The sequence below is a fragment of the Hyla sarda genome, chromosome 1 (genome assembly GCF_029499605.1).
Source record: "Hyla sarda isolate aHylSar1 chromosome 1, aHylSar1.hap1, whole genome shotgun sequence".
Classification (NCBI taxonomy): domain Eukaryota; kingdom Metazoa; phylum Chordata; class Amphibia; order Anura; family Hylidae; genus Hyla; species Hyla sarda.
In genome coordinates this window covers 201,417,271-201,431,328 of record NC_079189.1, presented here as the reverse complement: position 1 = coordinate 201,431,328, position 14,058 = coordinate 201,417,271, and the positions used below count along the sequence as shown (strand labels likewise).

Sequence of the window (14,058 nt, the reverse complement as noted above, 5' to 3'; positions counted from 1 at the left end):
TAGGATTCTGCTTCTTCAAGTCACTGAGGAGCATTTACACAGACTGTTTTCCAAGAGAATCCAATAGCATACTCCATGGTTTTACCATATCTTCCACTACAAGTATACAGACTTGTTCTAAAGCTGCTTACCATGCTCATGCACACAACAACCCATATCATTTTTTACTTCATAGGGGAACTGTTTCTCACATTATCATAGGTTATATTGATAACAAAATTAAGGCCTTGTTCACATCTGTGTTCGAAGCTCCGTTTGCAGATTTCGTTAACAAGACAGCAGATGAGCGGAGCAGAAAAATGACTGCAGGTCACTGAACAGTGCTGCCCTCTTCAAGTGAGATGAATGTACATGAATGAAATAGACACTTTTCATGACAGTACTCAGTCATCAGTCTTATGACATATGTCAAATTAAATATGACTTTTTTGACTTTTTGTGATCTATGGACGGCTTGTATGCATCTGATGAATAATAAAGATACATTCACTCTTTATTTCGAAAAAAATAGCTGAAATCATATGTTTTGTTCCTACTTTCTGTCCTTAAAGCCTGTTTACATTTTATAATAAAAAGAGCCACTTAATCCTATAACATGAATTTATAATGCAAAAGCTAGGAATTATTATGTTGGAATATCAATTGAATTGATTAAATCATTTTAATATTTTTAAAAGGCTATGGGCACTAAAGTACTGATGCTTTTTTTTTTTTCATTTGTTTTCTTAATACAAAATGAACAACTTTATAAATAGTTTTCATCAGACTTTTTTTTCTATTTAGCTCCTACTCAAACAAAGACAGGGTTTCCATTCAAAGACAGGCTTAGTGTTCAAAGTAGCAGCATGAAGGGAGGGGAGGTTTGTAGATAGAGAGGAGCCACATGCTGTAGATAGAGAGGAGAGCAGATACAAGGAAGATTGGGGGAAGCTATCATACAGGCGGCCTACAAGTACAGAGAGAAAAAAGAGCTCACACAGCAAGTTGCAGAGGCTGTAGAAGCAAGATTTTTAATAAAGAACTAGAGAGAGAGGTTTTTTTTCCCACCACAATAAGTACAAAGCAAGAATAAAAAACTGCTTTTCAAAGGCGTCATAGCCTTAAAGGGGTACTCTGGGGAACTGAACTTATAAGACATGTATTCCCTATCCACAGGATCGGAGATAAGTGTCTGGTGTGCCAGATCTCTGGCCCCCCACCCACAATCTCCTGAATGGGGCCCCAGCTACTAACTAGTCCTCAGTGCTCTGGCTCCATCTTGCTGGATAAGCACAAGTGGTAGCCCACTCAGTCAACCTCTGGCCTCAGTCGGTAAATGGGCCGTCAAGTGCGCTCATCCAGGAAGGTGGAGATAGGAGCACACTGAGGATGAGTAAGTATCCGGGGTCCCATACAGTAGATCGCAAGGCGTCCCAGCAGTCGGTCCTCCTATGACCAGACACCTATTTCCTATCCTGTGGATAAGCGGTAATTATCTGAAAAGTTTCATTCTTCGTAGTACTTAGTAGTAGTATTTAAATATACAAATTGCTAGCTAGCCTATATTATAAGGTACACAGAATGAGATACTTATTTCATACCGCATTAACCTTTATTTTATTGGAGAAAATTGGATTGTAATAATTTTCTGACCAAACATTCTTTTCCGGCTTTATAATACTAAATTTGTACTAGATGTATAGAAAAGAACTATACTTTGCAATTTAGCACTGGAGTTTTGTTATAACACATTCTGCTCCATCTCTAACAGGGAAAGAAACTAAAGTTAGGCTGGGTTCACACTACGTTTTCCCCCATACGGGAGCGCATACGGCAGGGGGGAGCTAAAAGCTCGCGCTCCCGTATGTCACCGTATGCGCTCCCGTATGTCATTCATTTCAATGAGCCGACCGGAGTGAAACGTTCGGTCCGGTCGGCTCATTTTTGCACCGTATGCGCTTTTACAACCGGACCTAAAACTGTGGTCAACCACGGTTTTAGGTCCGGTTGTAAAAGCGCAAATGGCGCAAAAATGAACCGACCGGACCGAACGTTTCACTCCGGTCGGCTCATTGAAATGAATGACATACGGGAGCGCATACGGTGACATACGGGAGCGCGAGCTTTTAGCTCCCCCCTGCCGTATGCGCTCCCGTGTGGGGGAAAACGTAGTGTGAACCCAGCCTTACACTGCTATTATTCATAGTATGTCTAGCAATAAGAACTCACTATTGGTATTCTAGATACACGCAGACATTTTGGCAAAGGGAATATATTTGTGATTACGATACATTTCATCTACTTTTCCAAGTTTACTATTGATTGACAAGAGCACTGAATGTAATACGAGAGATCCAGAACTTAGCTGCATATAATGTCTTAATGTTCCCTACCAGGAACTATTACAAGAATTCTAGTGAATATTCCAATGCTCTTCGTTATTTTGGTTGAATTTATATTTAATAGGTGCGGCTGCCTAATAAATCTGAGCTAGAGTTTGAAAGAACTCCAAAGGAAGTCTTGTGTTTCCCAGAGTGAATGTACCTTTAATGAGTGTATTAAGTTAATGAGCCCAATTTGGAGAGGCAAGATAATACCTAGATTCTATTACTGTATCCTGTCACAAAGCATTGATCGTTCCTTAATTTTATGAACTCAGACAGAATCTCTCATAATTAGTTAACCAGCCTGTTAAGAAGCGTAATGAGTTGCGGTACATACAGGAGCCTGTTATTTCAATGCTATGTTAAGACGTCTGGGTGGCGGCTAGAAATACCTGAAAATAAGGTAGCTTATTATAGCCTCAGAAAAGCTCTTTTGTTCTTTGACCTGTATATTTCCAAGTAACCTCATTCTAATAATGAACTCAGAATTCAATAAAATGCATCTGCTTACAATAACCAGAGCGCCAACAGAAAGCTTGGTGCAAAAGATCCCAGCGTAGCAATCCACAGAGAATAAAAGGGGCCACAACATCTCTATGCCCACATAATACTGTACATGAATAAAAGTCACATCTGCCAGAAGAAGACATTTGCAGACATTTGTATTGGAAAAGCATATGCATTGTTTAATATAGAACACACTTAAATAATAGATTTGGGTGATAAATTAATGTCAACATAAAAAAAAGCACAAAAAAAAAAAGGAATATACACAACATAAATGAAAAATCCATGTAGATTGGCCCCACATTCTCAATGTATTTTCATACATGTTATTCTTTATTATAAGCAAGTGGATTTATGAAGGCAAGCAACACGTAACAGCGTTCCCGATACGATATGCTCTAATAACATAACATATTTGGCATAATGTGAAACATAATATCAACTCTAAAGCCAGATGTTGTGGGAAAAAAATCATGGTAGGCACACGTTTATCATACACACTGCATAAAAATGTCTATATGAAGAGTGTTTGTATAGAATGGGCTTTGATGGTATACAATTTCAAGAGTGTTCCAATTTGGTCATAGCAAAATCCTGTTAACCCTACATTGTACAGATGAGCGCCCACTAGCCTGAGCATCAATGAAACTTTACTTTTGCATGGCAACAGCCCTCGCTATCATATACTCATTTTTTTTAGTGGCATATCAGGTGCAACCAGCAAAGGGAGTCAAGGCAACCTCTGTCAAAAAAGCCAACTCCAAGTAAACTTTAAATCACATACATTTGTAAATGACAGTGTTAATATGTGTTGAACCATTGAAAGCAAACAAACAGTACATGCAGGCAGAGTAGAAGATAAGGCCCGTATGGGCCAGAGGAAGCACCTTTGTGCACAAACTTGTTGCTGCCCCTGTTTACGCCCCCAATTTTACCTGTCCACTGCTGCTCTCTGTGTGTCTGTCGGTTTGGATGTGTATCTATGTTCATGTTGAATAAAGCCACAAGTGGTGATGAGTGTATTATCTTTATCTTCTACCCTGCCTGCATTTATTGAATCCTTTGAGTTCCGGGATAAGAGCACCTCCACTATTCAGATTGCATTGGGACTGACACACGTGCTGAATGCTATTTTTTCTGAAGGAGTTCCTATGTCCTATATACTAGTATATAGTCTTTCTCTGTTTGATGGATTAAACATACAGTATTGTGCAAAAGTGTGGAAAAAATACTGCAAAGTAAAATGCCTCAAATTAGGGATATATCTGATCGTATCCACATTATTATTCTGTAGCAGGACAATAACCCAGACGTGCAGCCAAGGTCATGAAGGACCATCTTCAGTGTAGAGGAGAACAAGGAGTCCTGGAAGTGATGGTTTGGCCCCCCACAGATCTCAGTATCATTGAGTCTATCTGGGGTTACATAAAGAGAAAGATTTGAGCAAACCAACTCTTTATTTACGTTACATTTTGATAATTGATAAAATAAACTATTAACACTTCTATTGTTAAAAGTATTCTTGCTTCGCAGCATTTTTCCCTCACCTGCCAAAACTTTTGCTCAGTAGTGTATCTCCCACATCACCTCCCCGCCAGACCATACTGGCATATCCTAATAGGATGTCAACCTTTCTGGAGAATGACAAAACTTCAGTTCAGTCATATATCAGAACAAGTGATACCCATAATACTTTTATAGTCTTACAGAGCACTAATCCCCCCTGTGAACCAACATTCATGGCTATAAATGATGTCATTTAGCTCTATGTTGTCTGTAGTCTATGTCTCTGGTGTGGTTCAACAACCTCAGTTAATTTAAATTTTTAAATTATAAAATAGGTTTTGAAAAAGTAAACTTTTTTGCCAAAATTCTTCATTTATAATTCATAAATAGTAGGCGGCTGTGGGATTTGTGTAATCACAGTAGAGCAGCCATCACCTACAGGCAGATTTATTACATAAAAACATTCCAGGGTTTATCTATGGAGATGTAAAATGTATCTCTTATTCCCTGGATGCTGCCATTTGCCAGTCTCAGTGAATGTATGTTCCTTCTAATAAATGCTATTTGCAGGTAATATACATAACCATAATAGACTTGTAGCTCTGATTAATATTCCTATTAAGCCTTCTAAGCATCTAGTAGTTAGCTTATAGAAGCTATATGACAGATGGACAATAGGCCTCATGTATATGAATGTATAATGGTTCTTTCTTGTACTTTATGGGCCCAATATACCTCCATAGGCCTCCAATTTCATGCTATAACACCATGAGGGTATAAAAAGCACATTTTATTGCACGCGGTATTCCCGAGGCCTTCTCCCCTACTAGGTAAGAATATGAAATCATCATCATATGGCACAAGGAGTACTTACGGCTCAGTAATACAAAATTGCAGGGGCTCTACATACAGGCTTTGAGTCCATGACTGTGTGCATGAGGCCTAACAGAGTCCATACCTATTACATTATTACAAATCACTCAAGATCATAAAGCATAGCCCAGTATAATAGTCAATACTGCTTTGACCAATGAGAAGTCATTTTCTATAACTGAACAGCAACATATTATGGCAAATCTCTCAAAGGCACAAGGAGCCTGAAACGGAACAATGTGAAAAACATTGTCCATTTACACAATGACAATGGCGCTTGTAGCTGACCAACACTTCATATTCCATAGTTGAAGAATTGAATTGACTTTTCTAGTGACTGATGCTAAACCATAAAAAGCAAACATAGACAAATCAAACAAAGCTCATATTGTGAAATGATGATTTCTGCAGAAGATAAAAATACCAATAGTCAACTACTGCTTTCTAACACTAGCGTAACATACAAGCATTGTGTTAGCGCTCATGGGTGTTTAGCAATAATAGCTCCTGCCATATTGCTCCTCAGATGTTGATGACTGATTGTGATATCGCTGAAATAAAATAAAAAAAATCTGGTTTTGCCACCTCCATTGGCACCAGCCTAATACTAAGACTATTGGATTTCCTGCTCTTTGCTTGAATGAAAAAACTTGGGACAGATGACCAGGACAGGGAAATTATCAGTGCACCCAATCTAAATTTCACTTAAAAAAAATGATATTGTAGCTTTCCTTAAAATACCCTGGAGAAGCACACTATTGTCACTTAGATGGCTTGCACAAAATAGAAATATTCACGGGATAGAATCAATAACCCCTGTCCGTCAGTGGATGTAAACAATGTCCATTTGAGCTGGGATTGTATAGAAAGTTTATCCATGTATCTGGATAGCAATAAATTTCGTTTCCTAGGAAACTGTAAAATCCTCTAACAAGCCACACACTGAATGAGCATCAGGTTGGTTTATAATATTTGAGATACAGCTTTGCATGTTTTTTTTTTTTCCTTTTCATTTTGTGTTAATATACAAGAAAGGTTTATATCAAAGTCCGTTTTCTAGAAGTAGTAAAACTCATTGGTCAGTATTCCTCTTCAATAGGTTGTCTTTATAGCTTGGTAACTTTATCTATTTTTCCATTCCTCCGTCTTTTCCTAGTTAAGATCAATATTTATCTTCGCCTGTCAGAGATACCACTGTCTCGTGTCTGCCCATCTCCTCCAAGACTGCGGCCAGTGTGCTGAGGTTCCCGTCTGGGTAGTTCTGCGCTTCCCAGAGATCTAGGATTACTCCAGTTGGACTAGGTTTTGTGGCAAAATAATTGAGATACCTGCAGGAACACAATGAGCAGATATGTTAACCTATAGAAACATGTATTTGTATGGTAGCATTTTCTAATAGAGGTTGTGTTTTCTATACACGGAGGGCAGAACATTATCTGGGGGTACTGAGGCATAGATTCCATGACTGCAACCAATGCAACTACTGTGCTCCAGAAACTGAGGGTGACACCTTTTTTTTTTATTAAAGAAGTACACTGGAATTTGTTTTTAGTTCTTTTCAATATACCGTATATACTCGAGTGTAAGCCGACCCGAGTATAAGCCGAGACCCCTAATTTCAACCCAAAATCCCAGGAAAAGTTATTGACTCGAGTATAAGCCTAGGGTGGGAAATACCTCATCCCCCCCTGTCATCATCCAGACCCGTCATTAACATCCTCATCATCCCCTTGTCATCATCCCACACATCCCCCCTTCATCATCCCCTTGTCATCATCCCACACATCCCCTTATCATCCCACACATCCCCCCTTCATCATCCCCTTGTCATCATCCCACACATCCCCTTATCATCCCACACATCCCCCCTTCATCATCCCCTTGTCATCATCCCACACATCCCCCCTTCATCATCCCCTTGTCATCATCCCACACATCCCCTTATCCCACACATCCACCCTTCATCATCCCCTTGTCATCATCCCACACATCCCCTTATCATCCCACACATCCCCCCTTCATCATCCCCTTGTCATCATCCCACACATCCCCTTATCATCCCACACATCCCCCCTTCATCATCCCCTTGTCATCATCCCACACATCCCCTTATCATCCCACACATCCCCCCTTCATCATCCCCTTGTAATCATCCCACACCCCCCCCCTTCATCATCCCCACCCCCCTTCATCATCCCCACACACCCCCCCCTTCATCATCCTCTTCTCATCATTCGCCCTCAGTGGTCTTCAACCTGCGGACCTCCAGAGGTTTCAAAACTACAACTCCCAGCAAGCCCGGGCAGCCATCGGCTGTCCGGGCTTGCTGGGAGTTGTAGTTTTGAAACCTCCGGAGGTCCGCAGGTTGAAGACCACTGCGGCCTTCAACATGCGGACCTCCAGAGGTTTCAAAACTACAACTCCCAGCAAGCCCGGGCAGCCATCGGCTGTCCGGGCTTGCTGGGAGTTGTAGTTTTGAAACCTCCGGAGGTCCGCAGGTTGAAGACCACTGCGGCCTTCAACATCATCCAGCCCCCTCTCACCCCCTTTAGTTCTGAGTACTCACCTCCGCTCGGCGCTGGTCCGGTCCTGCAGGGCTGTCCGGTGAGGAGGTGGTCCGGTGAGGAGGTGGTCCGGTGAGGAGGTGGTCCGGGCTGCTATCTTCACTGGGGGCGCCTCTTCTCCGCGCTTCCGGCCCGGAATAGAGCCGTTGCCTTGACAACGACGCATCTGCGTCGTTGTCAAGGCAACGTGACTATTCTGAGGCCGGGCCCGAAGCGCTTAGAAGAGGACTCCCCGGTGAAGATAGCAGCCCGGAACCACTATCCCACCGGACGACCTCCTCACCGGACAGCCCTGCAGGACCGGACCAGCGCCGAGCGGAGGTGAGTACTCAGAACTAAAGGGGGTGAGAGGGGGCTGGATGATGTTGAAGGCCGCAGTGGTCTTCAACCTGCGGACCTCCGGAGGTTTCAAAACTACAACTCCCAGCAAGCCCGGACAGCCGATGGCTGCCCTGGCTTGCTGGGAGTTGTAGTTTTGAAACCTCTGGAAGTCCGCAGGTTGAAGACCACTGCGGGTGGGGGAGTTCACTCGAGTATAAGCCGAGGGGGGTGTTTTCAGCACGAAAAATCGTGCTGAAAAACTCGGCTTATACTCGAGTATATACGGTAGTGCAAATCAGGTTATCATTAGAAAACAATGTATGGGCTCCTATATATGCTTTATGCATACTTATTTAAGCTGATGTGCCATTTATGGGTTGTGTGCCATGTTGCCATGTTCTCTTTTGTGGCTTTGCTAATAAATACTACATTTCTTATGATGTCTTTAGCTTTGCAGAAATAGAAAGGGTGGAATCTCTTCACATCACAACACTCTGAGACCTATATAAGTGCTGGAGATGATAAATCAGTGATAATGAATGTCTGTCCTCTAACTCCAGTATCTCAAATGGGGTAGTCAGAATAAATAAATAGCTTAACATGTGTGTGGCCCCATCGTGTGGATGGGAATACCCTCATTAAGGCTGCATTCACACTTTGTTTTTACATTACGGGTGCCGGATCCGGCTGGGGCAAACCAGGCTCTCCCGGACCCCAGACGGACCAGCGCTGAACTCCATTTACTTTAATGAGCCGACCGGAGTCAAACGGTGACTCCAGTGGGCTCCTTTTTGACCCGTATGCAGTTTTGTGACCAGACCTAAAACCGTAGTATACTACAGTTTTAGGTCCGGTTAGAAACCGCATACGAGTCAAAAATTAGCCGACCGGTGTCACGGCTTGACTCCGGTCAGCTCATTAAAGTAAATGGAGTTCAGCGCTGGTCCGGCTGGGATATGGGAGAGCCCGGTTTGCCCCTCCCCCAGCCGGATCCGGCACCCATGTAAAAACGAAGTGTGAATGCAGCCTAACACATGTTAGGTCTGGACAACATTTTTCTGACAGGAGCAATTCTGATTCTCTGCTAATGCACCTCTTAACATATCAAAATAACATATTGAAATGGACCCTAAACAGGACGAAGCTTAACGATGATGTAAATTAAGCCTTAGACCTATTTAAATAAAAAATTTAAAAATATATCTTTTATGGATATGCACTTTAGTGTTGAGCGGCATAGGCCATATTCGAATTCGCGAATATTCGCGAATATATGGACATATATTCGCGAATATTCGCATATTCGTAATATTCCCGTTTTATTTTCGCATTTGCGAATATTCGCGTATGCTAAAATTAACATAGGCGAAAATTCGCATATGCGAAAATTCGCATATGCGAATTTTCGCATGCCAATCTCACACAATAGCATTAGATCCTTCTTTACACCACACAAGCTGGAAGCAGAGAGGGATGATCACTGTGATGTGTACTGTGAAAAAAAACTTTAAAAAAAAACCGAATATTCGTAATTACGAATATATAGCGCTATATTCGCGAAATTCGCGAATTCGCGAATATGCGATATTCGCGAATAATATTCGAATTGCGAATATTCGCGAGCAACACTAATGCACTTTATGTCAGGTGATATCCCAGATATGCTAAGGAGCTTATACTGACACTTCATATTATGTTAGGCCCTGTGAATGCTATCACTCAGTGTCATGCTTGCTGTATGATCTGCCTGTCATTCATTATTACATTGAAAAAATAGGAATAAATGCAAAATATGTGATTTATGCTTATTTCTGAGCTTGCCCTTAAATTGTGCTGACCAGGACAAGTGCCGCTTTTGCAATAATATAAACCCATTTCCTAGTGAATGGATTGGCTCAGTACTGGCTCAATCCAGTAAATTGCTTTCTTGAAAGCACCTGTTACATTTTAATATGTTTGAGTGCCAACAGGTCCCAATTGCAAGAAAATGATAAATTATATAGTATCTCCTTGGTATGAACTAAATTCAGGGCTGTAGATAACTACAAGCATAGCTATAGCCTTGCTAAAAAAAAAGCACTAACAGTTACAATATCCAATAGCTGTTTAATATCAATGTGCGATATCGCGTAGATCACCAATATTCAAGAAAGAAGGGACTTTTTACATTAATAATTGCAGTAACAGAGACATGCCCACCTGTCTAAGTTGAGTTTATGGGCTAGCATCCTCCAGTCATGACCTCGCGTCTGAGGGGCATCCAAGCTACTGCACAGTTTCTGTCGAATAGTTAGAGGGATGCTGAAAGCACTTGGTCCTATAATGGTAGTTATGGTGCTCGCTGAATCCATGAGAGGATAATCAATAATACAGCTGGGTTCCTGTATAAAGAACAAACAAATAATTTATATCGGAGACAATTTCTGGATATGGATTGGCGTACGTAGTTTATTTCTACTTTATCAGAGTCCTAGAATTAAATTCCAATACTTTCCTCAGCCAGCATCATATTTCTAGTCTGCTAAAAATTAAATCAAATATTTATAGCCGACTTACCATTAAACCATACATCCGCGTCCCTGGATGCTAGGTCTGTGTCTGGAGCACAGGCCTGTTTCAATTAGATCAGCCCTGATGTACGGCGGGGTTAATTGCACCAACAATATGTAGGATGATGGGACAAGCATCTGCAGGATCTTTTATTACACTGTACAATCTGTACAATTAGTTCAATACTTTGTCTTTCGCATGGACATGATTTGCTTTGGTCACTTAATAGCTACAGATGCATGTTGTATAGGATGACTGCATAATAACAGGAATGCAGAGTACTTCTTAAAATACAAGGACATTAGAGATCTTAAAGGGGTTGTGATCAGGAACGTGAATATGAAGTGGGGGTCTACATCAAAACAGGCCAACAACACATCATTTGGAATGGGGAAGCATATATACTTCTGGTGTTTCCTTAACTTGGAATAAATAACAGTCAGACCCCATCCTATTTTATCATTAACTGGTTCAGATACTGTCACTAAATATCTTTGGGGGTGTCCTGACCTCACACCCTTTTACAGATACACCCTCCCATTCCAGAGATATGAGGGTTTATAGTTCGACTGACAATTCAGGGAATCCGTCAGGTTGAGTGTGAATTTAATTTACAAAAATGGAAGTGAATATCAGATAATGGGTGGGATTATATACTCAGGGGGTGTGAATGTTGTACATTAGACATGTATGCCTAATATCCCCTGACTGTATAATTCTGCCCATCACCTGATATTCAGTCCCATTGTTAAAATTAAGTTCCCCCCCATCTGACATGTCTCTGTATCGACCTGCATATATAGGGAACAGAAGGCAGTATCAAGAAACTGGTGCATGATTAGGAGACACTAAGCTATTTACTGATAATGTAATCTCATTGTTTGGAGATGGCCACAGGTCCTGTTTAAGAGGTTCTCAAATGTTTATCAAAACACAAGCTGTAGCCTGCTAGGGCTGTAAAATAAGATAATAGAGCATACTCTCCTCACCCGCTCTAGCATTGACACTCCAGTCCACACAAGTCCCTGTGTTTGCTTACCCTAGTAACATACTCCCCTAGCTCAGCTGATGATGTTCTGAGTCTAATGCAGCCTTAGTGATTGGACACAGAGCCACCAATGCAGTCCAGAACGCAGGTACTGGACTGGTCAAGGTGAGTATGCTTTATTTTGTTTCTTTACAACTTTAGAAGGCTGTAGTTGGTGTTTTATTTAAACTGGAGAACCTCTTGTTGTTGCTGGACATGTGGAGTTTGGGTAACTTACTAAATTCAATACATTCAATAGAGAAGGGAGTGAAACCAATGAAATCTAATACCTAACCCTGATTATGAACTCTACAGCACCTTCAGGTGTTGCCTCTATGGCTCTTGTATTTTTGAATGGAATCTAAATAAAATGGTATGATAAGTCTTTGTATATGCAGTTGAGGATTACCCAACATTGTCCTGTATTACCTGGAATTCTGGTTATATTATCTACCAATAAAGTAGATCCTAATTCGTTATTTGCCCTTAGTTAATTATACAGTTAATGCTCTACCTTCAATATACTGATAAAATATTATCATATTACAGTGAGTCCGACCTAGTAACAAACTAAGTTCTGCTACATTGCATCTAATAAATATTACAGTATTGTTTCCTCAAAGGGAATTTTCATTTTTATGTTAACCAAACTTTAACCACAATTTGGATGAAAATGTACAAAAAATGTTTTTAAATATACTTTATGTTTTAGATTTTGATTGTTTCCAAGATATTTGTTTTTGGCATGACCAAAACATATTCCTATAGATTTCTAGACATACCTCTGTGGCCGCACAGTTTAGCTGGAAAATCTGTCCTTCACCCTCCACCTGCCTGACACACAACTTACAGGACAGGTCTGTGGTGCTAAGGCTAAAGCGCTCCAGAGAAAAGGTGCAATGAAGATTCCTTTGGCATCCACTCCAGACCTGATAGAAAGGGATTTCCTGCAAAAAAACACAAAAGGTCCAAATCAAATTAATGTATGGGAAAGAAATAATGTTCTCATATTAATATATTAAGGAAGTCAAATGTATGTTAGGGATTGTAGACAACAATCCACTGGAAGGGATACCCTCATGAGTTGGTCTTAAGCAGCAGTATGTCATGTTTTGGAGGCATGTGACTAGAAGATCAGCTTGTTGGCAAACCCTCCCTCCCCTTAGCCTACACGTTGCTGCCTGTATTACAAAAGCCACTAAGTGGCAGACACCATGCCAATAAAAATACAACTTGTACTACAAGGGCCATCTCTTGTTATTCACAAGGAGTCTGTTCCTCTGCAGTAGAGACAATCTTCTTCTTCTGCCTTCAGCCTGTATTACTTTAGCACATTACGAGCACAGTGTTCAGCTCCCCTGGGAGCCATGGGCTATGGAGTGAAACCTGGTTAATGGAAGCTGAAAGCACTGAAGAGAAGTTGTTCAGCCTGCAGGCAATGGGAAGAAGTTGCTGAACTAGCACTATATCTAATCCATACTGTGCTTCCCAAGATTCTGCTGAAGTCTTGCCAAGGGTAACCGCTTTGGCCAGGCCAGCAGAATTATTAAACATGATAGTGGGAAATAAGGAAAGGAAGTAGCTGATGGTGAAGACACAATTGAGGCCACTAAGTGATATGAAAAGTAGTACTTAAAGGCTTATTAGAAAAAGATAAGGTTTAATATGGTGAAATGCTAGTCATTCTACAATACAAAAGGAGTCCAAGACAGCTACAAATCATACCAGGCACGTCTGTCCGTCCATTATCTGGATTGGTGCTCACATATTGCAGGAACACATATATAGCACACCTTTTACTAAAAGCTTTGATTTTCTATAAATGTTAACTAGGGAAACTACTTTAAAGTACATTCATATTTCTGGACAGCAAACTGCATGTAGCTGGAGCATTAATAGAGCCTAGTAAAATATCTAGTCAGCGTAGTGCTGACTCCTTAGATTATAAAGGCCTGTTAAATCCTTTTACCCAAATCCAGCAAACAAAATCAGCGACCAATTTGCTGGTCGAATCAGTACAAAAACCGGAACAAATAGCTTTATTTATCTTTAATATGTCGCTCTGACTACACAAAGATCTGGTATCAATAAAGGTCACATTGGTCCTTAGACATTTGCAGTTTATAATGTATGCTTTGTAATTATGGCAAGATACATTGACGGATAGGGTTCTTTAGAAAGTACTGTACTGTGTGAGATATGGAAGGAAGGAAGCTCTATATTACACAGTTTTACCTAGAGATGGTAAATAGTAAAAATTGTTGATATCACATTCTGTGGATTTTCCAAAATATATAGTAGAAAATATATAGTAGATTGGCTTAAAAAGTGATCTTTGTATTCCATC

The 14,058-nt window shown here is 40.8% G+C and overlaps 1 protein-coding gene across 2 annotated transcripts in view; it reads right to left on the bottom strand.

Moving 5' to 3' along the window:
• Nucleotides 1-2,131: 2,131 nt before the first annotated feature.
• The window catches only part of UNC5C (unc-5 netrin receptor C), a 390,559-nt gene continuing 378,632 nt past the window's right edge, over nucleotides 2,132-14,058 (bottom strand). For both annotated transcript variants that reach the window (XM_056567230.1, XM_056567237.1), the window contains 3 exons: nucleotides 12,494-12,658; nucleotides 10,334-10,515; nucleotides 2,132-6,577 (listed from right to left, as the gene is read on the bottom strand). In XM_056567230.1, the coding sequence (XP_056423205.1) occupies nucleotides 6,412-6,577; nucleotides 10,334-10,515; nucleotides 12,494-12,658 (513 nt within the window). In that variant the 3' untranslated portion in view covers nucleotides 2,132-6,411. The remainder of the gene's footprint in view (nucleotides 6,578-10,333; nucleotides 10,516-12,493; nucleotides 12,659-14,058) is intronic.